This window comes from Wyeomyia smithii, chromosome 2 (genome assembly GCF_029784165.1).
Source record: "Wyeomyia smithii strain HCP4-BCI-WySm-NY-G18 chromosome 2, ASM2978416v1, whole genome shotgun sequence".
NCBI lineage: Eukaryota > Metazoa > Arthropoda > Insecta > Diptera > Culicidae > Wyeomyia > Wyeomyia smithii.
This window is the reverse complement of record NC_073695.1, coordinates 272,728,917-272,755,638: the sequence shown is the minus strand read 5'-3', so window position 1 is coordinate 272,755,638 and position 26,722 is coordinate 272,728,917. Positions and strand designations below refer to the sequence as shown.

The following is a 26,722-nucleotide window of genomic DNA, read 5'->3' as shown; positions in this document are numbered from 1 at the left end:
GAATGAAGTTCATTGAATATTTTTAAATTTTGTGCAAATGTCGCTCCCGCTGCTGCTAAGGGAGGACTGCTGTCTTCGCTGTTCAGAACTATTATGAGCGGCTTCGACTAAAACAGGCTCTTATATAGGGATGAAAATAGGAATGAATTATTTTTCGTACGTGGTGGAATGATAAAACTTGAAAAATATGTGTGACTTATTCTGGCTCAGAGCGATCATTTGACAAGCTCCACCTTTTTTTAGTTTCTAAAGTTTTCCCTCAGTTTCGTAGCACGGATGCACAAAAATGATTTCTTGTGACAGTGCTATCGGCTCGACAGAATGGAGCCGGACCGATAGCACTCTCATTGAAGCAACAAAATAACATGTTTTGTGTCGTGTTGTGCAGCTTGGTTGAAGAAAATGTTCCCGTCCCCGTGTCGCATGTAAGCAGATTATTGCGTTCAGTAGACAGTAGATAGTGTATCCAGCGAATAAACACCGATGGTGCTCTCACACACGCAACGGTTTTAACCCGTATCTTATTGCGGTTTGTAACATCAAACGATTTCGTTTGCGCGCTGTTGCGTGTTGCATCCTGTTGCAACTTGGCAGCTGGGAGACGACGGAATTCTGTTTATGCTGATTGATTGAATCGACTTCATATTAGCTCTGCATAATCGAACTAACTGCTTTTTGAATGCGTTCTAACAGGGCATTTTATTATTCAATGTCGGTTATGCTGATCGCAGCCTTTGCGCTGCCCCTACAGTGGGGGGTTTACTAAATAAAGTAAAAATTGGACAACTACAACAGAATTTGATTGCATCCCGCACAGAATGTCTGCTTGTGTTGATGCCAGAGAATTATTACCCTTCAATTATTTTATTTGCCTTGGAAAAAGCATTTTGCGGTTCAAAATCGGTTGCAAATTACAACCTTTGAGCTGCCCTAACATTGGGGGAATTAAGATACACGGACAACATGCACTGTGGAAGCTATTTCACATTAGTAAATTCGAGGGGTGCGACAAATTTAAATTGCTAGGATGCAACACAGAATGCTTGCTTGCGTTGACAAAAATTACTAACTTTCAATGACTAATTTATTTGCCTTGAAAAGGGCATTATGATTTCCAAAATTGGATTTCCTGATGGCAATCTTCATGTTGCCCCGACAGTGGGGGAATAATGGCAGTCTGGCGACACACGTTGAGAAAAACCGCGCTGCTCCTGAGACGTGGTGACCAACCACAGGGCTAGTGCTGCTGCTAAGGAAGGACGACTGCTGTTGTCGCTGTCTAGAACTATTATGAGCGGCTCCGGCTGAAACAGGCTCTTATATAGGCCAAATAGCATGTTTTCAATTGCAAGGTATATGATCCTGTCGACCGTGCTTGGGAAGCAAGCATATAACGACCAATCAGAGGTCGAATTTTTCGTTTTGACAAGGCTTGACTATTTTCAATAGTACAATAGTGTGAATAATAAAATTACAATTATCTTATTTTGGGACGAATCTTAGAAGATTTTCCAATCTATTGCTGCAAGAACGAAGGAAATCCATCGAATACTAACCGATTTATTAGCATTTGAAATTGGACATATTTTTCACTTTTTTCGGTTTTAGATTTTCATTTCACATCCCTATGTAGCCGAACTTCCTGAGAGAAGTATTCTACTTCAAAAATCGCCAGTGTTACGTATGTCTAAGTATGTGGACGAACTGTCATTTAATATCCCGTTCACACTACACCGCATATCACCTGATATCAGGCGATTCGTGCTATCGAGGCCATATCACCATCCATATTACCTGATATCCAATACAATCGAGCTGTCAACGGATATCACCTCGGCTACATGCTATCGCGGATAACATGTTCGAAAACCAAGAATAACCACAATTTAAGCACACGACCAAAAGACCTTTGACGCAACACTACAAATTTCGAACTTCGCGTTGCATGCGAGAAAAAAGGAAGAAAATATTTTTGCTATTTTCATCCCGCACATGTTGACAATTGTATTTGAGAGTTCGCGCTGGTGCGAGCCAACTCGCTAACATCTCTATCCTAATCCCATTGCTCTTGTTGTCTTGTTTCAGCTTTGACCTGTTTTTGTTTTCTTCTCTTTTCAATTACCAAAGCAAATGTCAAATCATATCAGATCACTCTAATGTGAACGCTCGAGGTGATATCCGATATCATCTGGCGATATCAGGTGATATCCGGCGTAGTCTGAACAAGGCATAAGACATATTGAGCAGTTTTCCATTATTCATTTCAAAATCGAAGGATAATGATGAACATTTTTCAAAAACCACGTTTTGCTCGGAAAACGCAGCTTTACAAATAATTTAAAAAAAAACTGGTATAGCTTTAGGACCCAACACGACAAACGGATGTACCACTTCGTACAAAATTCTAAGAAAATTTTGGTTTCTACTAACTTGTGCGACACCTACCGGACATATTCCGCAGAAGATAAATTTTCAGGTTTTCTGCTGTTTTGGCAGCACGGCGCGTGACAAATATCAACTGAGTTCAAAAGGAGAATTTTCTGCAAAACTGAAACTCATTTGAATTGACCGTTATTTTGATCCACGAAAATAAATTTCGTGGTACGTCTGTTTATCTGTGAACCCAATTCACATTTTTTTACGAAACAATGATTCTATTCAGCATATTAGCATATTAGTATTGCTTAACAACGTGTGCTTTGTGTGAAAGTGAAACTTAAATTTCTGCATAGAAAATTAGTGAAATTTTTTTAACAGTTAATGGGTAACAACTGAAATTTTGGCTTTTTGAGGTTCTTTTACACAGCAACAATCATACTGATATGAGATTATGTGTATGGAAGCTCTCTCTCCTTCTATGCCAGTATTTTTAATTTTCTATATTCTGTGCACGTAAGGGGTTCCAAAGCTCGGATTTTTGTTTTAAGCGTGCAGCACCTTTTTTATTGCATAAAAGTAGCAGTTTTCTGAAAGTGCAAGCGAGAATGTTTTTCCCGAAGAAAACATTCGAGCGCAAAAAATTGGGTTGTTTAGCTATATCAGTTTTTACAGCATGAAAGATCTGCATTTTTTTAGTGAAACGTGATTTGGAAAAATTTTCTATCGTTTTCCTTCCCTTTTTTAATCACGGATTAAAACTGCTCGAAATCGCTGCAATGACAGTTCGCCCACATACATGAGACATGCGTAACACTGGCGTTTTTTTCTGGTACACGTTGCCCCATAGTACTTCGTACCTCGTCCTGTCCAACTGCTCGACAAATAATGAAGAAAATGAATTTTTTTTTCTTAGCTTTATCGAGCCCCAATTAAAATCCCTTAAGGAACTGTCAAAAAGTTATTTACAAAATCAATGCAGCATTTTTCGAGTAGGAACGAGACAAATGCAGGGCTGCGCAGGTACACTTTTCAAAAACAACTCAAGCAGTGATTTTGTTTATAGTGTGGTACCATTCGAGGAGTTCATTTTGTACCAACTTTTTTGGAAGATTTTTTCCTGAGTGTTACTTATGTCTTATGTATGTGTATCAACTGTCATTCAAGCGATTTAAAACGATTTTCATTCTTCATTTAAATATCGAAAAACATGGATATAACATTTTGAAATATCATGTTTTGCTCAGAAAATTGGGTTGTTTAGCTATATCAGTTCTTTATGTTATCTGAAGAAGCTGCATTTTCTAAGCAAAACGTTTTCTATCGTTGTCATTCAATTTTTAAATCACGAATTTAAACTGATCAAAATTTGCTTGAAATCGTTACAGTGACAAATTTGTTGTCATCGCTCATTGTGAAAATGTCAATGAGCAATTTTAATCAACTGTGCTAGAAATTTATCAAAACGATACCAACACCGTTCACTGCCCATTAAAGCATTAGAGTTTCATATGACTCTAAGGCAAATTAAGGTTTATGCTTTCAATGTATCTAATGTTGTTCAAATTTTCGTATGCCTTGATGAAATTTGAAGGTTTATTTTGGAAAATACTGGAAAAATATCAAACCTTGCCTGTCCCATATTTAAAATAAAGGCATACAAGTCCCATTCTAAGTATATTATCAATTATGTTTTGAAAAACAACATTTCACATTTGTTATCAGTTAAAAGAAAATTGTTCACATAAAAATATCATTGACTTAAATAAATTAAAACACGGTTCATGTGTGCATGGTTCAATTGAAAATACACTAGAGACATTAAACTGATTCAAACTTATATGTATTTTCGGAGAAAATCGAAGGTTAAAGTAAAGCCACAGACTAACAGACATAACACTTCGAACAAATTTTCAATAAAATCATCGTTTGGATGATTCCAGTACTTTACGTTAGTAACACTAGCACCATCTGCTGTCGTGTTTGCGCTGCGTCATGTATTTCGACATCAGCGCCAGCGTTACTGCATGTGTCAAATGAGGAACTACAAAATATGTATGAGATTGCATGACAGCGCCCCAGACGACGTTTTCGCGCGATGACTGTTATTCGATTGAAAATTTGAAATGTACGTTTTTTTTGGCGATGGAGCTAGGTTCCAGTGTTACGTCTGTTAGTCTGTGGTAAAGTTTTTTTTTTGGAAACTGTTTCCAGATCCTTCTCAGCATCTGGGATAAGTGGAATTAAACTTTTCAGCAATTAATCGTGGACTCTTTAGGAATTTCATTGTAGACTCTATGTCGAACGAGCCTTCGTCTCTCAGCTGGAGTTGCTCTTTAATAAAAAAAACATACATAGCAATCCGTTAAACCGAATTGCAATTCGTATGATCCAAAAATGTTGGATAACTGCTCACATGACGGACACGATAAGGAATGATAATAAATGCCTTGGCCGTCTTAGAAAAAAAAACTTTTATTTTTGTATATAGTGGAAAAATAAAGGCAAATGAGTCCCATCATTCATTCCCAAGCCTGGAATTGATGCAAAAGTTAATAGAACCCATGGGAATATATAATGTTCTACCACAGAGAACAGACTAACAGGCGACGAACAAACAGTCTGAAAAAAGTGTATAAAATTTTCCAAATAAAACCCCTCGTTATGCTAAATGGTAAAGTAAAGTGTGATGTCACTACAGTCGCTAAACAGATTGTATTTTCATCAGTGTATGTACTTTTCACTCCCGTTGGTACTGACCAGTGGTGGGCACCACTAACCGAAAATTTAACGACGCTAATCGCTAAGTCGCTAACCGGAAAATTTAGCTCGATAATCGCTAAACGCTAAACCCACATTAGCGGAACTTTCGCTAATCGCTAACTTTTTTATATGTAAATAGTCATATCGCTATATTTATTGCTCATGTTTTGTAAGATTTGGACCACTTTGATCTGTTTTGGTTAAATAAACGAAAACAATTACTTTTTAAAGCTATTTACAGTAAGAGGTTCACGAAACGGTATTCATATTTGATTTTGTAAAAACAAGAATAACAAAAGTTATTTAGCTTGCATTGAAAATAGATACTCTTAAGAATGTTTTCATGAAAATTCAATTATTATCTAAATCGAAAAAATAGAACCAAAGTTATCATAATTTCAAGCGCATTGCAATTCATCAAAGTTCTTGGTGTGCCAAAAATTCAATCAAGACCTTGTGCTTGTTTTTCAAAATGCTCCTGTGGCTTGTACGATAACTGGAACTCCATTCTAGGGTAAAAAAAACTGACAAGAGTAACTTTCGCAGTAAAGTATGTTCATCTTTCGAAGCAATTTACGTACGCAATCAGCAATTCACAGTTTTTCCAAATATTTCTATTGTCGCTTCTCCACAAAATTTAGCGAATTAGCGTTTCGAAGGCCAAAATTTAGCGACGCTAACAGTTTCGCTAACCAGCTCAAAAATTAGCGAAATCGCTAAATCGCTAACTGAATTTTTGCGTCGCTAATTAGCGAATTAGCGAATTAGCGAAATGGTGCCCACCACTGGTACTGACGTTAAAATATATTGGCTATGCCGTTCGCTCTACGGCGACGGTAGCGACATCACATCTTGGTTTACCACTCAGCATGACGAAGGGTGTAATTCGGAGAGTATATTTTTGCATGCGCAATCTGTTTTACACACTTTTTATCGTTTGCTTGGTAGTCTGTTCTCTGTGGTTCTACCTCATAAACACACAGTTATATAAAACATATTTTTAGTTAAATCATAGTTATTTGGCTTCAATTCAAGATTAGAATTTCATTTGCAATTTTTCAATTGGGTTGTTTAGCTATATCAGTTTTTTATATCATCTGAAAGATCTGCATTTTCTAGGTAAAACGAGATTTAAATTTTTTTCCATCACTGTCCTTCGCTTTTGAAATTACGATTTAAAACTGCTCGAAATCTGCTTGAAATCGCTACAATGACAGTCCGCCCATATACAAACTGTCATTGTAGCGAATTAGAGTGAATTTTTATTCTTCATTTAAAAATCGAAGGATAATGATATAAAGTTTTAAAAAATCACGTTTGGCTCAGAAAATTACACTCTTTCAGATGATACATAAAAATAGAAATCCGTGAATACCCAATTGGGTTGTTTAGCTATATCAGTTTTTTTTATATTATCTGAAAAAGCTGCATTTTCTAAACGTGATTTTCAAAAATTTTCTATCGTTGTTCTTCGATTTTTAAATCACGAATTAAAACTGCTAGAAACCTGCTCGTAATCGCTACAATGACAGTTGGTATATGGGCAAATGTCATTGTAGCGATTTAGAGTGATTTTTTAATCTTCATTTTAAAATCGAAGGACAATGATAAAAAAAATTTTAAAATCACGTTTTGCTCAGAAAATTACACAATTACAATTACACTTAGCTGATATATAAAAATCAGAAATCCGTGTACAGCCAAACAACCCAATTGAGAGAATTTCCATATGGGACTCTTATGCTTTTATGGGCAGTTAGTGAACCTGTATATTAGAGAAATGACAAGGCACTCACCGTTAAGAAAACTGTCAACATCAAAACGGGCGAGCTGTATCATTTTGCATCGCCGTTATCCGTTTTGATGTTGACAGTTGCCTTAACGGTGAGTGTCTCTGCGCTCTCTGGTGTATAGGCTCCCTATGGGCAGTTCAACTCATGAATGATTCATAGTAGTAAAAAATTCACTCTGTATTGAAAAGAAAATTGATTGAAACATGATATCACATTCCTGAGGACACCAACTTTTAAACACATTTTCAAAGCGAAATTGTAACTTTTCTTCGACGAGCAAGGAAAAATGTTATCATTTTGGTGCATTTCGAACACCAAAAATCTGCTGCAAGGGTTACGGTTGCATTTTCTGTGCATTTTGCTTCCATACCGCTTCTACTATACGCGTCAGGATTTCACCTCCCTCGCGAAGCCAGACGCGCGCCGCTTCGACTGGCGAACATCGAAAACAACATCTCTGCGAACTGTCAACAAAAGTTATGCTGCCGCGCCTCGCCACCTTCGGGAACAGTAAATTCGAATGTAGTTGTCGAAAGTGGTACCCAGCTTGTGGGCTAGAAAAGAGTGGAAAATTCGTGGGAGGAGCGGTAGCGCGACTGTTCCACTGTACAACACACATCGCATCGCGAAGCAGCAGCCAGCAAGTTTGATTCGAGCGCCGCGAGAAAAGACCCGCCGAACTGGACTTGAGTTGCAGCTCTGGCATCGTTTGACGGACATTTTTGCATAAAAAGTGCTATCTTTGAGGGGGATTTCCGGAACCGTAAAGAGTCCGATCGCAGTGAAAAAAGTGCCCAGTGGAAGTGCAAAATTTTTCCTCCAAGTGGTCGCCGAAAGTATAAAAATCGGTTCCCGTTAACCGGGCCTAGAGCGCCTTGGAATTTCCGTCTTGCTGGTGCGCTTTTCGCGGATCGCCATTTTGAACATTCGGTTTTGTGTGTTTTTACTTTTTGATTTCTGATACTGCAGTTTGAGAAAATTAAGGACCAGGTTGAGATTAGTTGATAAGATTGAAGGTGGTTTATTTTCCGGGTAGAAACTAGTGTGTGACAGACTTTCCCTCAGGATGGCCCATCAGAACAAACCGGTCAGCATCGTGATTCAGGATCCGAATGGTAAGTGTCGCCAGCAGCAGTAATCAGAGCTCCCGCTTATTCCGGGTGGTAATGAAAAGTTTTCTATTGGTATTTAAAACAACGACGTACAAAAAATTTTGGGACAGATATTATTCTAACAATCAATACAAACTAATCTAGTGTCCAGCTTATAATAGGGCTAGTCATCCCAAGATGAAACGGCCTTGACCGTGCCTTCGTCATATCTTGTTTTTGAATAAAATGACGTTCTCATTGGAGGCGGGTTTTCTTTCTTAGTTGTAGGTTAATTACATATCGGGAAAAAAATTTGTATATTTTAAGTATAATTCATGTCTCGTTCTTTGTTTTATCTTACGTTCGGTATTGTAAATTCCATTTTTGTCTTGCCACGACACGATATCATAGAGACCCACTGATAAGCAGAATGCAATCCTACTGCAACCGAGTCACCGGCAAGTTAGTTATTTTGTAAGCATGAACATAACACCTAAATATTTTATTTTTTCAATTTTTGTCGCGAAAGAATAAATATTATAAAGTTTGAATTTGCACAATGATGTTACTTGCTAATATCTCGCTTTTTTGCCTAGGAAATATGTTATCAGCTCCCTACTGCGAAATATTATGAGTCGTGTGGTGAAGATTGAATCTACTGTCTAGCAGGGATTTTTCGAATGATTTTCAAAATATTTTAATAAACAATATTTGTTTTCTAATAAAATGCTCATAACTACATGAGCCACATATAGAGAAAACTTGTAAAGCCGCTGCTCGATTTTGGTATCAATGAAAACATGTATTTTCTCAAATGGCCGAAAATAAACTTTTTTCAAGCGTAGAGAAAAATAAGTCTTAGGGGAAAGTAGGTATAGACGGACACCCTAAAATTGAACCTTAACATCATTTGCTGTCATAATTATCTTTAGTGTTAATAAATTTCTTCAAAGTTTTATGTGTTTTGAACCTTAACGAAAAAGACTTTAAATTACTGTGGGATGGGTAAGATGGACATTGTGATGGGAAAGATTGCCACTTACGGAAAAGCTGTAATACGTTGCGCATTCTTCGGTTTTGAATGGTCTTGAACTACGCTACGTTTTAAGGGTCCATCTACAGGAAAATTACATTTCTGCAAATCACACACTATAGTTGATGCAAAAATGTAAATGTCCCCTGCTACAGGTTCCTCTGAGGACTTCTGGATGAAAAATAGCCATTTCTCGATAAGTTCTCGGCCGATTCCGGATCTTGATGAACCATTCGCTTCAGAAAGGATTTTGCCATCTATGCCAAAGATGCAAATAAGCATTTTTATCAGGTAACCCACTACCAAAACCATCCAAAAATTAGCAGGTTTAACATTCCTACCGGAACTCAGGGATATTTCCTGCATCCGGTGACCTAGGCCAGATTTGTGGTCGTAAAATTAAACTTTGAAAGTTTTCCAGTTTAATGATATTCGAATTATTAAAATCAAACAATATTTGGCAAAGCTACAGCATTTCAAATTTTATCAAAGTTTTGCCTATCCTACTTATTTTGACTATTCCCTGTATACTCCACATGAACAGAGATAGAGTGACTTAAGATGTTGGCAAATATCCACGATTTATAGAATAGTTTACAGAGTTTGCAGCTTCATTTTGATTCGGAACTCGACTGTGTGTTTACTTTACAAAGTCTCCGCAGCCAGCTATTTAGTGACGGATTCAGAAAAGGAAACGCCGGCCACTGCGAGAGGCAGCCCTTTGCAGAAAATACCTCTGTATAGGTTCGTTCATTTTCTTAGATTCACTGACCCATAGGGGCTATCCCCTAATTCAACCCGAACGAACGATAGCGTGTAGAGACAATATGCATAACAGACAATAGATAATTTACTGAATCTGTTGGTGCTAAAACTATCGAAATCGGATGAAAATTACGAGAGTTACAACAATTTTTTAATCGCAGTTTAAAAACAAATCATTCAATCATTGGGCATGTAAGGGCACTTTCTTCTCATGCATATAACGGTTAAGTTATTGTTTTTCTTTTTTATAGAAAATCCTTATTGGTTTTTCCGATTTTTCACAAGGTTTTTGCAGAGCAGTTTGTTGGAACTCTCAGGCTAAAACATTAACAATGCGCACCGCCTCTAGCAATGATTTGGTGGAACTGTTGGGTCGAACCACGGACATTTGTAGGTCGAACCAGGATTAAAAAAAAAAACAAATATTGTATTATCAAAATAAGTCACAATCGGAGAGCTTTTTCAGGAATATAGATTTACATTTTGTTCATTGCATTACATTACTGTGCTACTCCACCGTGAGAAACGTCAAAGTAAATCGCATAAACACCTCACTAGTCGCTGCCAATTTGGATACAATTTTTTTATGTCAGGTGCAGCAGTAAAAGTTATAAATCTACATTTTGAACCGAATTTTCAGTTGGTTAGACTAAATACTTCGTATGAACGAAAAATCGTTTTAATTGTGGTTTTTGGAGAAATATCATTCGGGAAATTGGTACATTTGGTAGAATATCAGTACATTCGAGGAAATATATGCCAAACACTGTCGCATGCCTATTCTATAAATAGAAGAGCAGCTGCAGTGGAATAGCCATCAGAACTTCGTCGAAGCACCCGCTAACAGTAATACCGAGGAAAAATTCAGGCTGTTTATATCTAGAATTCGGCCCGATTTTTATTACGAAATCAATGTCATCACTAGCGAAAGCCTATCTCAAGATTGACAATGACCCCGTCGTTGTGAAACTTGTTCCTAAGGACAGGGATATTATCACGTTCTTGTGCTTTAAAATAAGAGTTGATCCATTCATTCAAAGGCCAAGGCACTGGATCCACGAAGGAGGGTATTCTCTATCGCGAATTCGAGGATTACAAAGTATAAAAATTTCGCTCGTACTAGTATTGTGGAAGCCCTTGATTCCACCTTCACAGTCGCACAGTCGATAAAGACAATAACAGAGCACCCCGAAGGAACTACTGAATCCACTTATCCAACTAGTAGATCCAACTAGTAGTAGAAAAAATGGCAATCTCTCCGTCCGTCATCAGTGTTCCCGCCAAACAGAGCCGTCTCAATATTGAGTTCAAAGAAACAGCCTGTTATCTCAGGTAAGTATTGGAGTCAGTCATGTTTTGACTGCATTTTGCTTCCTAACATTATTCCAAATATTGGAATGCAGCTATAATTTTCGTAACCGAGACGCACTGTGGAAAGCAATATGGAAGCCTCCGGCTCACAGCGCTCATCACAGTCGTCTCGATCCCGAAGGGCGGATGTGGATTGGGGGTCTTCCAACCTGCTTCAGTAACGCAAGTATAGTAACGATTCAGCCCACCCGATGTTTGTTACCGGCCCTTCGAAGTCCTTATCGGCAATACGACTCACAAGCTCCTTACCTTCTAGCCACCATCGGACCAACGTAAACTACCAGAAATCGACGGTATGAACAGTGCACACTGGTCCAGAAACCAAATTTAGGGGGAAATTTGGGTCTAGAGCTCTATAGCAACATTTTAGAGAAAAACTTTCTTCTACAAAGTTGTTACATACGATAAAGCGCTCATTGGAAAATTATCAAAAATTAGGGTGACCAACATTTTCGATATAATCAAGTATCTCACTTTTTTATCTTTGTAGATAAAAGAAAAATTTGTTCTACAATGTTGCAGCTCTATTAATTTTAAGTAACTTTGTAAAATAAAGTTTTTTTCTATCTTTAAAAACAACCGATTTATATTGAAAAAACATATTTCACGCTCTAACTTTTTTAATTCAAGTTTCATCTCAAAACTGTCTTTGAACGACTTTTAGAGCTTTTTAGGAGAAACAATTTGCAATGCTGACATCGTAGATATTTCAATTTTACTCAAAGTTATTAATATTTTTCATCAAAAAATATGCGTTTTTCATTTGTATGTCGTTCATTTTGGGGCAAACATAGAAAATATCTCTTGGTCTTATTTTGAAGGGCATACTTGACTCTATAAATGGAGGAACTTTTAGAGATATGTTATTTTTTAAATTTGAGTAAATTCAATTTAAAAACAAGCCGAAAATTTCAATGATTTTATACATTATGCATATAAAAGCACCCAGATCTATTTTTGGTATTTTTTCTTATAACTAGACGTAATTACCTACAATTTGACCCAAAAAGATCGAAAATCGATCAACTGGTTCAAAAGTTATGAATTTTTTTAATATTAAATACATCGAACCGAGTCGTTTTTATGGTCACCCTATTTTGAACCAGTTGATCGATTTTCGATCTTTTGGGTCAAATTGTAGGTAATTACGTCTAGTTATAAGAAAAAATACCAAAAAATAAATCTGGGTGCTTTTATATGCATATGCATAATTATTGAAATTTTCGTCAAATTTAAAAAATAACATATCTCCAAAAGTTCCTCCATTTGTAGAGTCAAGTATGCCCTTCAAAATGAGATCAAGAGATATTTTTTATGTTTGCCCCGAAATGAATGACATACAAAAGAAAAACGCATATTTTTTGATGAAAAATATTAATAACTTTGAGTAAAATTGAGATATTTACGATGTCAGCATTGCAAATTGTTTCTCCTAAAAAGCTCTAAAAGTTGTTCAAAGACAGTTTTGAGATGAAACTTGAAATAAAAAAGTTAGAGCGTAAAATATGTTTTTTCAATATAAATCGGTTGTTTTTAAAGATAGAGAAAAACTTTATTTTACAAAGTTACTTAGAATTAATGGAGCTATAACATTGTAGAACAATTTTTTCTTCTATCTACAAAGATAAAAAAGTGAGATACTTGATTGCATCGAAAATGTTGGTCACCCTAATTTTTAATAATTTTTCGATGAGCGCTTTATCATATGTAACAACTTTGTAGAAGAAAGTTTTTCTCTAAAATGTAGCTATAGAGCTCTAGACTCAAATTTCCCCCTAAATTCGGTTTCTGGACCATTGTGCAATGTTGCAACAATGCTAAATACTGCGAACTCCTATCTGTACGTTGGACACGAAAAGATAAACTTTTTCCTGGAACACCCCTCTCTTATAGTGAATTTCTTTATTCCACCAGCTAACCTCATTTTGACCTGGAAGCGCACTAACTGCTGTCAAAACCCTTCTTTATTCGCTCGAATTTGACCCAGTTTTGACCTGCCGTGCTGCCCGAAGCGCACTGTAAAATTTGTCAGCTTCAACCCACCACCGCACGTTTAAGTTCGTCTAAGTCTAAGTTTCAATTATCTGGCATCTCTTTCTTACTTGCGTCGTAAATGGCGATGACGTTTTATTATTCCTCGGCAGTTTTGCCCGCACAATGGAATAAAAAAATTCGCTATTAATCAGATTTTGTCTATAATTTCGTCTGTAATGGTCAAAACAATCCAAAATTTGCTAAGATTTTATTTGTTTAGCAAGGCCTCCCTCGCAAGTTTATAAAATATATATTGTTTTTTTTTTTTGTTCTCAACATTTTTTGACGCGGCACAATAAAAAAAAATGTTGAATAGCGCCAGTTAAATCTATTGTCACTCATTTTTCGATTTAGTGCTTTTATGTGATAAATCTAGTGTGTTAAGTTGTGTCTAGAGCGTCTTACCCGGGACGTCCCGGGATGGATTTCCCGGGAAATTTCAATTTCCCGGAATTCCCGAATCCCGGGAAATAGTTATTTAAATCCCGGGAAGTATTTTCTTCAATAAGAAATATTGAAAAATCGATTTAAAATTACAGACTCTGTACACTTTGGTGCAATGGTGAATGAAATTGTATAGCCATGTGCTCAAGAATTACTTTTATTCCCCTCTAATATATTTTGATTCGTGTAAGAAATGCGATTTGCGTATTAGAAGACATTTAACGCACATTTATTTCATCATCATGCGACGATTCGAAAAATACTATTCTTCCAACGCACAAAGACTAGATTGGAGAAAGTAGAATATGAAAGGACTTTTACAAGTGATCGTAGTTTATAGTAAATGCGATTGAGGAAAAGAATATTCCATACCAACGCACACTCATTATTCATCAATTAATCATCACGCCACGATGCAAGGAGTAGGATAAATGCTTGCGCCAACGAAAAGAAACCATTGTTTTACACACATTAGACAAAATTGTGGAAAGTAAAAAATGAAAGGATTTGCACAAGTGATCGTAGTTCATAGGATTGAAGAATGGAATATGCCATACCAACGCACTCTCATTATTCATCATTTCATCATCACGCCACGACGCAAGGAGTAGGAGAAATGGTAGCAGCAATGAAAAGAATCCATTGTTTTACAACGCATAGACTAGATTGGGGAAAGTATAATATGAAAGGATTTGCACAAGCGATCGTAGTTTATAAGTTTGATTGCAGCTTCTTCAACTTCTAATTAGAGATTCCGCACTTGAATGAAAACAGTTAATAGTTTGTCACCGCCGTAAAAAACAAGTCGTGAAAAATCGTATTGAAAAAGGTTTGTCTGTCATCCAGCAGCAGTTTCAAATCTATTATTACAGTTAACTATTCATTATTGCAGAAATGGCAGAAGTCTGGCAATATTTCAAGAAGCTGCCCGGCGATAACGAAGTGCAATGCTTGAAATGTCCGCAGCAACTCTCGTGCAAGGGTTCATCTACCAGTGGCCTTTTACGACACTTGCAGAACAAACACAAAATCACCATAAAACGACTATCCTCTGAAGAAGCGGTAACTACACACCCATATCCTCGTAAAGTGTCGAAGCTAAGTAGTCCTCCTGCAGGATCTTCGTTGATGCAGTTTGTGAAACAAAAATTACTAGCCAAACTAATGAACTTTATTAAATTTTTCGAGAATTGATCATCTTTTTATATTGTTTTAGGAATTCGATTCCTTTTCTTATTTTATGTGACAAAAATAAATTCTATATTAAATAAATTGCAGTTATTTTACGTTTCTTTCAAAATTTCTTTTACATCCCGGGATTCCGGGATTTCCCGGGAAATCATATCAATATTTCCCGAACCCCGGGAAGCTAAGAACAGTCAGGAAATGGACGCTCTAGTTGTGTCCCACACGGTTGGATATCGGGTTCAGGACCGGCGTCACATTATTTTCCCGAGTGGGTAGTAAGGAATAGGAAAGGTTCATGGGTGACAAAAGCGTAGCCTGGGAGAGAGGGGGGCGGGGGTGACCTTCTGATACCTGAAAAATAGTTTACGAAAAGTCGACAGTGCATCAACAATAGGGTCAAGATTGTTGAGGTAGGTCTCACGCTTCTGGTTTGTCCAGAAACTCTGGATGGGATGCAGCTGGGGAACGTTGGGTGGGTTGGCCGGGAGTGCCCTGCCAGTGTTCATCCAGGGTGAGATAGGTCTCGGCGTGGATCACCATCATCACGTCGCGGTTCGCCGGGAAAATCGACTCGACCATCCAGCAACTCCGAAACCAATGAACGGGACTTCCGCTTTATGATGTCCATGTTCACCAGGTACTTTTCCACTATTTGGCCGGTTGAACCGACCTCCCGATCAAGCGTACGCAGCGATATAGCCACTTCTCCCTCGGTTTACCTCTTCAGCATTCTTTGGAGCTTCTTGTCGCTCAGGGTCGTCGGCCGTCCGGAACCGGTCTTTCTTTCGATGCTCTGATTGTAGTCCAGCAGTACGATGTCTGTTTTCGACGCGACGGGGTAACGTTCTTTGATCGCGCACACTTCTGAACGGAGTAGCTTCACTGTTGTTGCCACTATGGTTAGAGTTTCAGTCAATTTTTTTCTGCTGACTCATAGGTTACTATGATTGATGCTTCATGGGTAGTTTCGTCAGTGCGTGTAAAGGTAAACTCATGAAAAATCGGCCTTTTTGGAGCATTTTTTCCAATGCTAACGTTAGGACACAACAATTTTGTCTTCTCTAAAAAAGTTTCCATCCAAAATTTGAGCTTAATCGAACGTCTGGGAGGGTTTCACTTACAGTCGTGAAAGACTTACATTTTTGACCAACCTAAAAATGCACAAGAGTTGTTCTTGAAGTTTTAGAAATCAATTCGAGAACTGTTGTTGTTTCATATAAATTTGTTTTAAAAACAAAAATTAAATTTCAGAGACATGGAAACTTTTGCATTGAATGACTCGAGCTACACCAGAACACACAAGAGACACTCCCAGCTCGAACATATCCTTTATCGATCAAAAAACTGTAACTTTGACCGCTTTGAGGCTCTACTTCCCAAAGTCCGATTGAACTCAGATTCGGCATGGAAAATTTTAACGAGAGAACAAAACTTTAGAACTCTATCGTGAATGAAATTCAGAACTCTATCGTAAATGAAACAATTGAAAAGAATAATCTTTTTTTCTGAGTAACGTTACAACTGTACATAAGTCTGTAGATTCATAACCTCTCGCTCAACGATATCCATCAAAAAATCTGTCGCTGTTTTGTTCAATAGTTCCGTGTGGGTAGGTACTAGGGTGGTTTACCGGTAAAACCGGTATAACCGATATTTTTTTCAATACCGAAATACCGGTATTGGAGAAGCGAAAAAACCGGTATTTTCGGTATTTTTCTGAAAATTTAAAAACTGTAACAATATTTATAAAGCATTGAGTAAGGCTAATAAATGCCTTCCACTTAGATAGGCGTAACAAATACATGACGGTGTATACAAAAAATACATTTAGACAGAAGCAACATTGAATATTAATTAACTCTTACATATCTATCAATTTTTATTTCCTTCTTGTTTGTTCTGCGAAGCGTTTCTATGTACCGATAATATGTCAAAAAAACTATATCAATGAAGCAAAACATTTATGGGGAGCTTCGTAGCCGCAAGGTTTCAGAATCCGCTTTGGTAAGCAGGTGGTCGTGGGTTCGAACTTAATAGAATCAGGCTATTTAGTTGTCAAAGGACTTTAGCTTTGGTTTATTCTCAGGCTCCTTATCACGTACCCTTCCATATAAAATCTACAGTACTCTTTTGACTCTCCTTCTAATAGAAATAAGTCCTTGTTATAACAAAACTGGTATGAGTAACGTGAGAAAGTTCTCCACAGGAAATTGTAATTAGGCGATATTGTTAGGATGGACATATAGTAAGGCTCGATATAGTAAAGTCAGTAAACTCGAAGCGGAAAGGTAAAAAAACTTACACACAAGCACGAGTATTGAATGATAAGCGTATTACTCGCTTCAATAGTGATACTGCCAATAATATGAAGTGCGGAATACAGAAAACACCTGGGCAATATCACAATAGATCTAAGCTCTGGTCGCAGTGATAAGTCCACACAGAAAAAAAGCAAAACATTTATTCTCTAAGTAGAACTGCTAAACTCTTTTCACACTCAGACTTACAGAGACAACTCGTGGGTTTTGAACCTACCAGTTCATCTACAAATTCTGAAAATCATAGTTCGGGGCAGTAATCACAATAATGTTCGCGAAAAAACGCAAGTCATTATTCGTTTTATGCTATTTAAAAGTAAAACTTTTAAAAAATATAGAAATTTGTATCAGGAATTCATTTTTTGTTTGGCATCTCCGTGTGCATTGCACAGGTTGCACCTAGTTTTGGACAAGTTGCCCCTGATACAAAGTCTTACTCTTCTCAACAGGTTCATTTATAGTTTCTCTAAAAAATTTTAAGTTATTCACTAATAATAGGGTTTCAGCTTAGAAGTCTTTCAACTCTAGATTTGGAACGAATTTGTTATTATTCGTCCCAACGTTTCAGCATTTGTTGGTGCCTTCATCATGGGAAACTGTTGAGAGGTGTTATTTATTACCTCTCAACAGTTTCCCCTGATTAAGGCTCCAACAAGTGCTAAACATTGGGACGAATAGCAACAAATTCGTTCTAAATCTAGAGTTTAAAAACTGTTAAGCCGAACCCCTATTATTGGTACCCCCTGCAGTCGATCTCTACTACACAAAATTATTCACTAATTTAAAACCAAATTTTGCGTTGTGAAAGAAAATTGAAATAAAAATCTGCATGTTTCGAAATTATGTTTGTCGTTCTTCGGATTTGTTCTTTGAAGTTTTCCAAACACTGTTAAATCTATCCAGTGTTGTATCTGGATCGTACACCACAAGAGATCAAACCAATGGTCGCAGCGGTCCAAATCTTACGAAAAAAAAATCTGGATCGTAATGAAGCATAGGTACTCATGTATGTAAAAAACATAACTATGCAGCGACACGTCCATACATGCAACCTGAGACTCTCTACATATTTAATTATTTTTCAGCTTCATTTTTATATAGTACAGAGAGAATGACTTGCGTTTTTTCGCGGACCTGATTGGCGCTAGTTCCCCAAATCATGATTTTCAGAATTTTGTAGTTTAACAAGTAGGTTCAGAAACCCCGAGTCGCCTCTGGTTTGTAATAATCCGAAAAAATACCGGTTTTACCGGTTTTTATTTTTATGAATACCGAAATACCGGTTTTTCGAAAAGTCGGTAATACCGACCACCCTAGTAGGTACCCACATGGATATTTTCCGAGTGGGTACTACCACCCATACTACCCACATGAAACGCCGGCTCTGATCGGGTTCGATTCCCGATCGAGGAACTTTCCGAGCTAGAAATTTTCTCGACTCAGCACTGGGGCACGCTGTATCGTTGTACTTATCCTACACATGCAAAATGCGCCAAAAACAATATCGATAACGAATTCTCTCAACTAATCCTAGTTGATCGAGACCGCTATTAGCCCCAAGGCTAAGCGTGCGATATTAAAAAAAAATCCGGGGTCTAAGTGTGTTCCTGCCATTTTGTTGGATGTTGGCGGAAGGGAATGGGACTAGAGTGGGGCATGGATAGATTTTAGGAAAACGTATATAAGGGACATGTAGGGTAGGTCACGGCTTGCCAAGACATCACGAACAGGAACAGGAAATAGCTGAAGGGAAGCTATTAATTTAGTGTTACGGTGTACAGCGCATGACCAAACAACATGCTCTATGTTGTCATAACCTTCACCACAGGCACAGATACCAGTTTCTCCGAGCCCAAAACGACGGAGATGCGCGTCAAATTTATAGTGATTGAACATAAGCCGGGACATCACGCAAATGTGTATTTTACAACCATCAAAAGGATCTCACTCAAAAATATACCGTACGACAGTTTAGAAATTTTGACCAGGTGTTCGACAATAATTAGGAGGGTTTTCACTGCGATTGTTGCTCATTGCAAACCGGTCTTCTCAGTACTGGAAATAATAAGGTAACTGACGAAGTGCTGTTCGACATTTTCAATCTTCCCCGGATTTCATGGAGAGAATATCGAGATAGGTTTTTCACTCCGGATTTTCGACGTTCGTTCGACTATACATCCTAATACTTTATTGTATTTGGATTGTTATAACACAGCTACACCTCTACGTCTACTTTGTGAGCACCTAGGACACGGTCTCTTTTCCTTTAGTGAAAATAGTCCCCCACCACCACCCTTTATTAGTTAGCATAGTCTGCAACTGGAATTCTATTGTAGACTCCATCAACGCAGAAAACATCACTTAAACTTTCTTAAACGAGTTGATTATGCTATCGATAGAACCGTTCCAAAGATGAGTCGCAATCTTTGTCTCGACTGCCGTAGCACACGAGAGAACTTCAGTAGTTGAAATCCGAGAAGAGAGCTGCCTTAAAAAATACTAAGCACCGAACACTGTGTCTAAAACATCACTGTGCGAGAGATAATCACACATACAAAAGTTTAGCGAAACGATGCCTTATTCGACATCAACATGATTTACAGAAGAAGCTCATGTTTCGCCCCAAGCAGTTTTTTAAGGTCATCAATCAAAAATAGAAGGTTAGATACCCTCCTCTGTGACATTCAACGGTAAGGCTAGAACTTACTGCAAACTCAAATCATTTATAAACCCTGAACGTGACGGGATTCCGTTGACAATTTCTTTTTCTTTTTCTTAAACGCATATTGAAAGCCTGATCTCTTTGCTTTTGCACGTCTTCCAGTTATCGGTTGCTGTCGGTATTTTTCCGTCCAGCTGGAAATCGGAATACCACAGGGAAGTCACTTAGGGCTGCTTATCTTCCTGCTCTATTTTCACAACACAGACCCTAGTTATCGAAAATAACATCGAGACGTAAAAAAGGAATAGCTTTGAAGAAAGTTGGAAGTTATGACGTTGGAACTTGCACTCAAATAAATGTTGGAAAATAACACTTTATTATTTATTATTATTCATTTCGCTTGCGAAACGCTCGCTGTCACTGGACTTGTTTGTTGCTGAATTAAGCATTTATGCTGCCGAAAACTCAATAATATAACAAAACGGATTGAACTTTTTTTTCTCCGCCTCCAATTTTCAAGATTTTTAAAGAAGGAAGGAATTGACATAAAATGAAAATAAAATTTGTATTGGCCAAATTGGTGAAGCATGCGATTGACCATAAGCGGCTAGAATTGGTGACATACTTTTTTGGTAAATATCTTACATTTTTGCTGGCCTTTTCATACGTTTGAAACTCTAGCAATATTTGAGTAAGAATTTATTTGGTCGAAAACATCTTGCTAATGCAACTTCATTTTGGACACACTTTATGGGGTTCAAATTATGTAATGTTCTAGTTGTGAACATTCATATCATATCGTAATCAGAAACCTCAATCATCGGAACCACTAACCCGTATATTTGTTTCCACTCTTTGTGTTTTTTACCTCTAGGCCAAAAACAAATTCTACAAGTGATGCAAACGGCATCGACGACCGGCCGCCCATTAACATCGGCCAGTGTAAAGACAATCGTAAAAGAAGTGACCGGTCAGGAAACAAACGCAATTATATCCGGACAGGTAAGAGTGACTTTATTCGTGCATTTGTTTTTCCTAGGTGACCCTCTTGTGAACACTAGGAAGTATCAAATCTGTTAGAATTACAAGCGCGCTGCTATTTACGTCTCCTACGTGGCAGCAGCAGCAACAACAACTAGTAGAGTAAAGCCTGCCGTCAATCCGAATGCGTTCTCTGGCGCGTGTATAACGGCGTTCGATTAAGCACCGCCTGGAACATGTGAAAACCCCTCTCAGCAGCTCGTTTGCTGTTTCTCACTGTATAGCAGCATAATAAACATTCAGTCTGTCCCAATGGGTGCGCGCTTGCCCTGCTGTGTGTGTCTCCATTCGAGTTGACTTTCGATCGACTTGCTTCGCGAGCCCCGACAACAATGCGGGAGGGAGAATGGAAATGGTTGATGATGATAACACACTGCTGCTGCAGCTAAAGTGCAGGTGTGCTTTTCATACTTTTCTAGCTGAGCGCAGACCACCGAAATGCCGTCATCGTTGGGGGATAATTAAAAAACGCGATTTTTAAAAACAGCATTTTAAAAGCGGTTTTTAGTTTTATTTTACGTTTAGGTTTATCTCTTTAAATGGTTTTTATGTATGTTATTAGTGTTCGTGTTATTGTACTCATGCGCAAGGTATTCATGTTAATCTTATATCTTTTACGCTTCCAGAGTTTTGCCACCCCTGTTATGCCGAAGTTAGCACCCGGCCAGAAAATCATCACAGTGAATAATCCCAGTAAGTGCATAAAGCAAACTGCGTCAGCTACCGGAACAGATTCTGTTCGTAATTTGCAATTTACTTACCCTCAAAAAAAAACCTTATTCTTCGTTATCTAACAATTGGATTTCTACCCTCTTTATTCTTGCGTATTCGCAGAACTACAGATTGTGAACTCTCCCGCAACAAAAAGTGCCAACGGCAAGCCCCTGGTACGATTGTCACAGCTGGTAAGTAACCTTGGATTGCAGCTAACCCTCAGAATGTTTCATCCTTTCTACGTTCAAATAGCAGGGTCCGCTAAAACTGATAACTGCTCCAGGACAAATCAGTGGCACCACCATCTCGGGCAGGAATTTAACCGCCATGCTAGCGCCTTCGACTTCGGTCGCTCCGTCCACCTCGACGTCGGCCACCCTAGTGGCACCGGCGGCAGCGTCCACATCAACATACGTCAGCACAAACGGTGGATCGATGATCAGCGAATCACCGGTCAACAGCCGATCGTCGCAACCATCGACGGCACGTGGTTCGAAAGGATCTCAACAACAGCACCAAACACAGTACAATTACGGCAAGAAAACCTCACCGGCCAGCGCCGGTCAGATTCACACGCCGGCATCCCGGCGGAGAAAGACAGACAAAATCGGTCGCGGCCTGCGGCACTTTTCGATGAAGGTTTGCGAGAAGGTGAAGGAAAAGGGCACAACCTCGTACAACGAAGTGGCGGATGAGCTTGTTGCCGAGGAGACTCAAAGCCACCCGGGGGTAGACCCGGCTTCGTACGATCAGAAAAACATTCGCCGGCGGGTGTACGACGCGTTGAACGTCCTGATGGCCATGAACATCATCTCGAAGGAGAAGAAAGAAATCCGCTGGCACGGGCTGCCCACCAGCAGCGTCCAGGAGTGTGACGATCTCGAGAAGGAAAACGAAAAAACGCGGGAACGGATCGAGCTGAAGCAGCAGGAATTGAAAGACCTCATCCTGCAGCATGTGGCTTTCAAGTCGCTGGTCGCCCGGAATCAGGAGTACGAGGAGCGGGGTCTGGTGCCGAATCCCAGCTCCGCCGTTCAGTTGCCATTCATCCTAGTGAATACGGACAAGAAGACATACATTGAGTGTAGTATTGAGAATGACAAGTAGGTTGCCGATTGGGACTGTCAGTGTGAAGTGGAAGGTTAATCTTATTTTTTTGTTTTTTTTTTTAACTCTGCAGATCACAGTTTTCGTTCAAGTTCGACAACAGTTTTGAAATGTACGATGATCTCCAAGTACTCAAGCGGATGGGCTTGTTGATGGGTAATGGAAAATAAATTTTGACCCAGTGATATTTGATATGATAGAGGATTTGTTTGTTTATTTTTTATTCGCAGGCCTGGAGAAAGGCAAGTGCACCGCTGAAGATATTTGCAAAATCAAATCGATGGTTCCGGAAAATTTGGCAAAGTATATTGATGGTAAGATTTTCAGTTATTGCTTATGACTTATCAATCTGATTTAGGCAAAGTAAAAAAGTTTCCAAATGTGGATAATGCAGTTTCCAAAACCCTTTACTCTGGAAAATTTACTTATTTTAAACAAACTGCTAGAAAAAAAGATTCCAAATTCGAGCGCTAGGAGTGCTGCTGTTAAATGGGTATTAATTCTAAATTTTGACTAACTCGAACGACATTTTGGAATTAAAAAGGTAATTTCCTGATTCAAGAACCTTACAATATGCGTACTTACCAGGGTGGCGGAAACCTGGTACTTTCAAGGAATTCATTCTTCGATCAGGAAAAATTTGCGTCCAACCTAAGCCGGCTTTTCCGATTATTACCCATCTAAGACTCAAGTCTTCCGATCCACGCTTCACCTTCTTTCGTTACTTACGTTATCATCCCTTCAGTGTACGGCCTTGGCATCGAAAACGACACGGAAGACTGGGACATGGCATCCACTTACACCGGGCAGGACTACGACGATAGCGTACAGGATGCCTCCGATCTGCAGTCCAGCTATCAGCACAACACCAGTGAACTCAACGAGGATGATCTAAACTCGGACGATGGCCAGGATGGCTAGGTTTCCCATCACTATCGGTTCGTCCTGTAAACACTGCTGGGTCAGCTGATGGACTGCAGTAGACACGAACATTTTAGTTGTTATTTCCTTTCCACATACGTTCTTTCGACACGGTCTGCTACGGTATTTGATGCGTGCGCCAGAAAAATAATGGCAGTACGAAGCAAACGCAATTTCGCTCTAGGTTGTAATCTGAGTGTGAGTAGAATGGGGAAAAGCTTTTACGACGCAGTCGTCGTGTTATGCACACGTTAGGTTAAATTTGCTTGAAGCATGCTATTGTACGGTTCGCAAAAAGTCGACCGAAAAGTAAGACGAAAGTCATGAGAATGCTGGCGTTAGAGCTAAGAATGAAAGATAGTAGAGAGGGTTATTGCTTTTCTTTACGTTTATTGCGATCCTCGATGAAGAGGATTGGTTACAAACAAAAGCTACGTTTAAGATGTGTATTGCGTACACAATGAAGCAAATAAGTTGTTATCTTGTTAAACATACAAAATAAAACCAGCTACCCTTAGAATGTACGAATATGAGCGAAAATCGTTCAATTTGAACTGAAAAAAAAACGAAATGAGAAACATTGCTCTGGAATAACGACAGATTCTAATAGCACGCGAAACAAGGAACTCTAGTTAATTATTAATGCACCAGAGAGTACAGAAAGTAACCTTTTTCACTACACTAGAAACCGTGAATAACCAATATAAAAAAAAACGCAGATTTTACTTTTGCTCTTCGTTTCTTTACACACAGAAACAAGAGAAAGACAAACGCTTACGAACATCTCATTTAGTAACACAGACAAACACCTCAGGCTTTTATTTCAAGCAAATAATCCAATTAATCAGAACTAGAATTTTGCCGCATTATTCATTACGTGGCTACGTAAGTAATGCAAAACTAGCAACTAAGAATTATATACAAGTCGTGTCATATTTTTCCACAACGTGTTATTTTCTATTGTTTTTTTCGCGTTTGCTTTTCGCTTTTCTATTTTTTCTTATAACCCACCGGTCGGACAAAAATAAAAAGACAGTTTTCATTGTATGATTTTGTTACCGTTTTTTCAGCAGTTGGTCTCTTAAGCTTCTGCGTCAAAAAAAAGAGATCCGTTCAGATGAAATCAAAAATTAACAGTTGTTTCAAAGCGAAATATGCATCAGGATTTCTTTTTCGCAGAACATTCGACACACAATCGGCAATACTTCAATTTAATCTATGGGTATCACAAATCAGAAAAAAAAAATCTATTGCATGAGATTGTACATATTTATTGGGCTTAACTGTAATATAACTTAGAACTAATACAGGACTATTATTACGCTGACGATGACACGGTAATGGTGTAAGATGTGAGAGAAAGGAGACGGCAGAAGTAAAAGCCAGGGCCAATATTAACAATTCCGTACAGCCCTACGGCACAAATTCACACTTTTTAGAAGTGAGCATTTCGTACATTAAAGAAAAAAAAACAAATCAGCTCTAAGTAAACAACTTGACTTATTTTAGGTTATGATTTATTTTTGCGTTTGCCAACTCAGTTGAATAAATAAATATAAACTCAAAGCAAGATGTTAGATAATAGATCACTCTGTACTGAGTAATTTTTATATGATTTCTTCAGTCTTTATAAAATACTTCACTGGAAGAAGCTGAAAATAAATTCTGTTTTGTTCTTGTTCATAAGTTTATATATTTTACGTTCGAGTTTTTTTAGATATATCAAACTCTAGAAATAAAGCGATAATTATAACGATTGATGCATGGAACGAGAAATCGAGAGAATAAAAAAAATCCTGTATTACAATACCGTTCCATGCCATATTTCTGCTTTCTCTTCGAAGGAGAGGAAAGAGTAAAAAATCAAGCCTATCAGAGCAGACGCTGCAATGTAACTTTCTATGTTAAGCAAAATTTTATGTTTGTTTATCTTTTCGAAAACTATCAATGATAAATTCTGAAATTAAAGCATAAAGGTAGTTTAACGCAATGTTACTCATTGATCCGAAAAGTTTTATGGTATGATCGGCCATCGGTAAATAATTCCTGAGCAACTGTGAATCTGTGATATTTATTGAACCTTACTTACATTGCCATCAACATTAAACTTAGTTATCTTCGTCCTCATCAAACAGATCTTCAAAATCTGAAAAGAAATAAACATAAGTATTACTCATGTTCAACGCAACGCTACAATTGATAATCTACCGTTGTAGAAGTCCGCATGCACATCTTTTTCGTTGGCAGCCAGATCCATCAGTAACCCAGTGGAGCCCCCAGCCTGGAGAGAAAAAAAAACAATAATTCAAGTTACATTCAATCAACACTAATCCCTCTCACCTCTTCCAGATCCATGAATGGACCCGGACCCTCCGGGAACATTTCGTCCGCTACGATGGTCGGCTTCATGGCACTGACCTGATGTTGCTGTTTGCTGCTGCTACCTTTGGAAGACTTTCCCGTACTCGGTTTGCCCTTATTGTTCTCAATTTTGAACCGGTCTTCGCGAGAACGAGAACAGTGGTAAAATTATGCTTGTTCAACGCAGCTCACTCCAAAAAGGAAAAATTGGGCGCAGTGATTCGTACGAAACGTTTGTTTATCTTCTACAGAGCACGCACTTTTGACAGCTGCGAGCATGAATGTTTTGTTTTGGTAAAATATGCTCGATTTATTTTTCGAAATCAGCCGCGTATTGTTGCTGTTGTTGGTTTGTGTTTGGGTTGCGTTGCGGGGGTTGCGGGTAAACAGGACAAACACGAAGAAGATCGCAGCATGAGTTAAATAGCCTTTGCAGCATATTTTCTTCTTTCTGATGCTCCTTTTCGAAGGTTCGTATTCACTACTCAATTATTGTCGACTGTGATATTCAGTTATTTATTTTCCTATTTTGATTCGGTAATATTTGGCTACACTCAAAATATTTTTCACGTTATTGTTACGTGAAATTTCCTGTACTTATTCATTTTCTGTCATTTTGCATGATTTATGTGACAAACATAACATCTACGTGAAAATCACATGCATACTATGTTTTATCACGTAGCATCTACGTCAACTTGGCAACGTCAAACAGAATAAAGTATCGCGTGAACTCTCCG

At 38.3% G+C, this 26,722-nt stretch overlaps 2 protein-coding genes across 5 annotated transcripts; one reads left to right on the top strand and one right to left on the bottom strand.

The window, feature by feature from the left end:
- The first annotated feature begins 7,386 nt into the window (after positions 1-7,386).
- LOC129723064 (transcription factor Dp-1) lies at positions 7,387-25,606 on the top strand. Of its 3 annotated transcripts, none has more exons than XM_055677014.1 (8): positions 7,387-8,047; positions 20,713-20,840; positions 21,506-21,572; positions 21,714-21,784; positions 21,849-22,696; positions 22,774-22,856; positions 22,931-23,014; positions 23,446-25,606. In XM_055677014.1, the coding sequence occupies exons 1-8, from the start codon at positions 7,999-8,001 to the stop codon at positions 23,619-23,621; spliced, it is 1,506 nt and encodes a 501-aa protein (XP_055532989.1). In that variant the 5' UTR covers positions 7,387-7,998; the 3' UTR covers positions 23,622-25,606. The 3 variants fall into 3 exon arrangements, with proteins under 3 accessions (XP_055532989.1, XP_055532988.1, XP_055532990.1); XM_055677013.1 differs by having other exon boundaries at positions 7,389-8,047; positions 21,846-22,696; XM_055677015.1 differs by lacking the exon at positions 20,713-20,840 and having other exon boundaries at positions 7,931-8,047; positions 21,846-22,696.
- On the bottom strand, positions 24,872-26,357 carry LOC129723065 (COP9 signalosome complex subunit 9). Of its 2 annotated transcripts, XM_055677018.1 has the most exons (4): positions 25,962-26,357; positions 25,830-25,902; positions 25,711-25,767; positions 24,872-25,052 (listed from the first exon to the last, which is right to left on the bottom strand). In XM_055677018.1, exons 1-3 carry the CDS (start codon positions 26,028-26,030, stop codon positions 25,730-25,732), a joined length of 180 nt encoding a protein of 59 aa, XP_055532993.1. In that variant the 5' UTR covers positions 26,031-26,357; the 3' UTR covers positions 24,872-25,052; positions 25,711-25,729. The 2 variants fall into 2 exon arrangements, with proteins under 2 accessions (XP_055532993.1, XP_055532992.1); XM_055677017.1 differs by having other exon boundaries at positions 24,872-25,767; positions 25,962-26,351.
- Between the last annotated feature and the right edge of the window lie 365 nt (positions 26,358-26,722).

What these genes read in the sequence shown, in the direction of transcription:
- LOC129723064 (XM_055677013.1), top strand. Translation starts at nt 7,999, where the DNA reads ATGGCCCATCAGAACAAACCGGTCAGCATCGTGATTCAGGATCCGAAT. An exon ending in CGTGATTCAGGATCCGAATG is followed by an intron (nt 8,048 to 20,712) that starts GTAAGTGTCGCC and finishes TTTTACCTCTAG; the next exon opens with GCCAAAAACAAATTCTACAA. An exon ending in CATCACAGTGAATAATCCCA is followed by an intron (nt 21,573 to 21,713) that starts GTAAGTGCATAA and finishes GCGTATTCGCAG; the next exon opens with AACTACAGATTGTGAACTCT.
- LOC129723065 (XM_055677018.1), bottom strand. Translation starts at nt 26,030, where the DNA reads ATGAAGCCGACCATCGTAGCGGACGAAATGTTCCCGGAGGGTCCGGGT. An exon ending in CATTCATGGATCTGGAAGAG is followed by an intron (nt 25,903 to 25,961) that starts GTGAGAGGGATT and finishes TTTTCTCTCCAG; the next exon opens with GCTGGGGGCTCCACTGGGTT. An exon ending in GCATGCGGACTTCTACAACG is followed by an intron (nt 25,768 to 25,829) that starts GTAGATTATCAA and finishes ATTTCTTTTCAG; the next exon opens with ATTTTGAAGATCTGTTTGAT.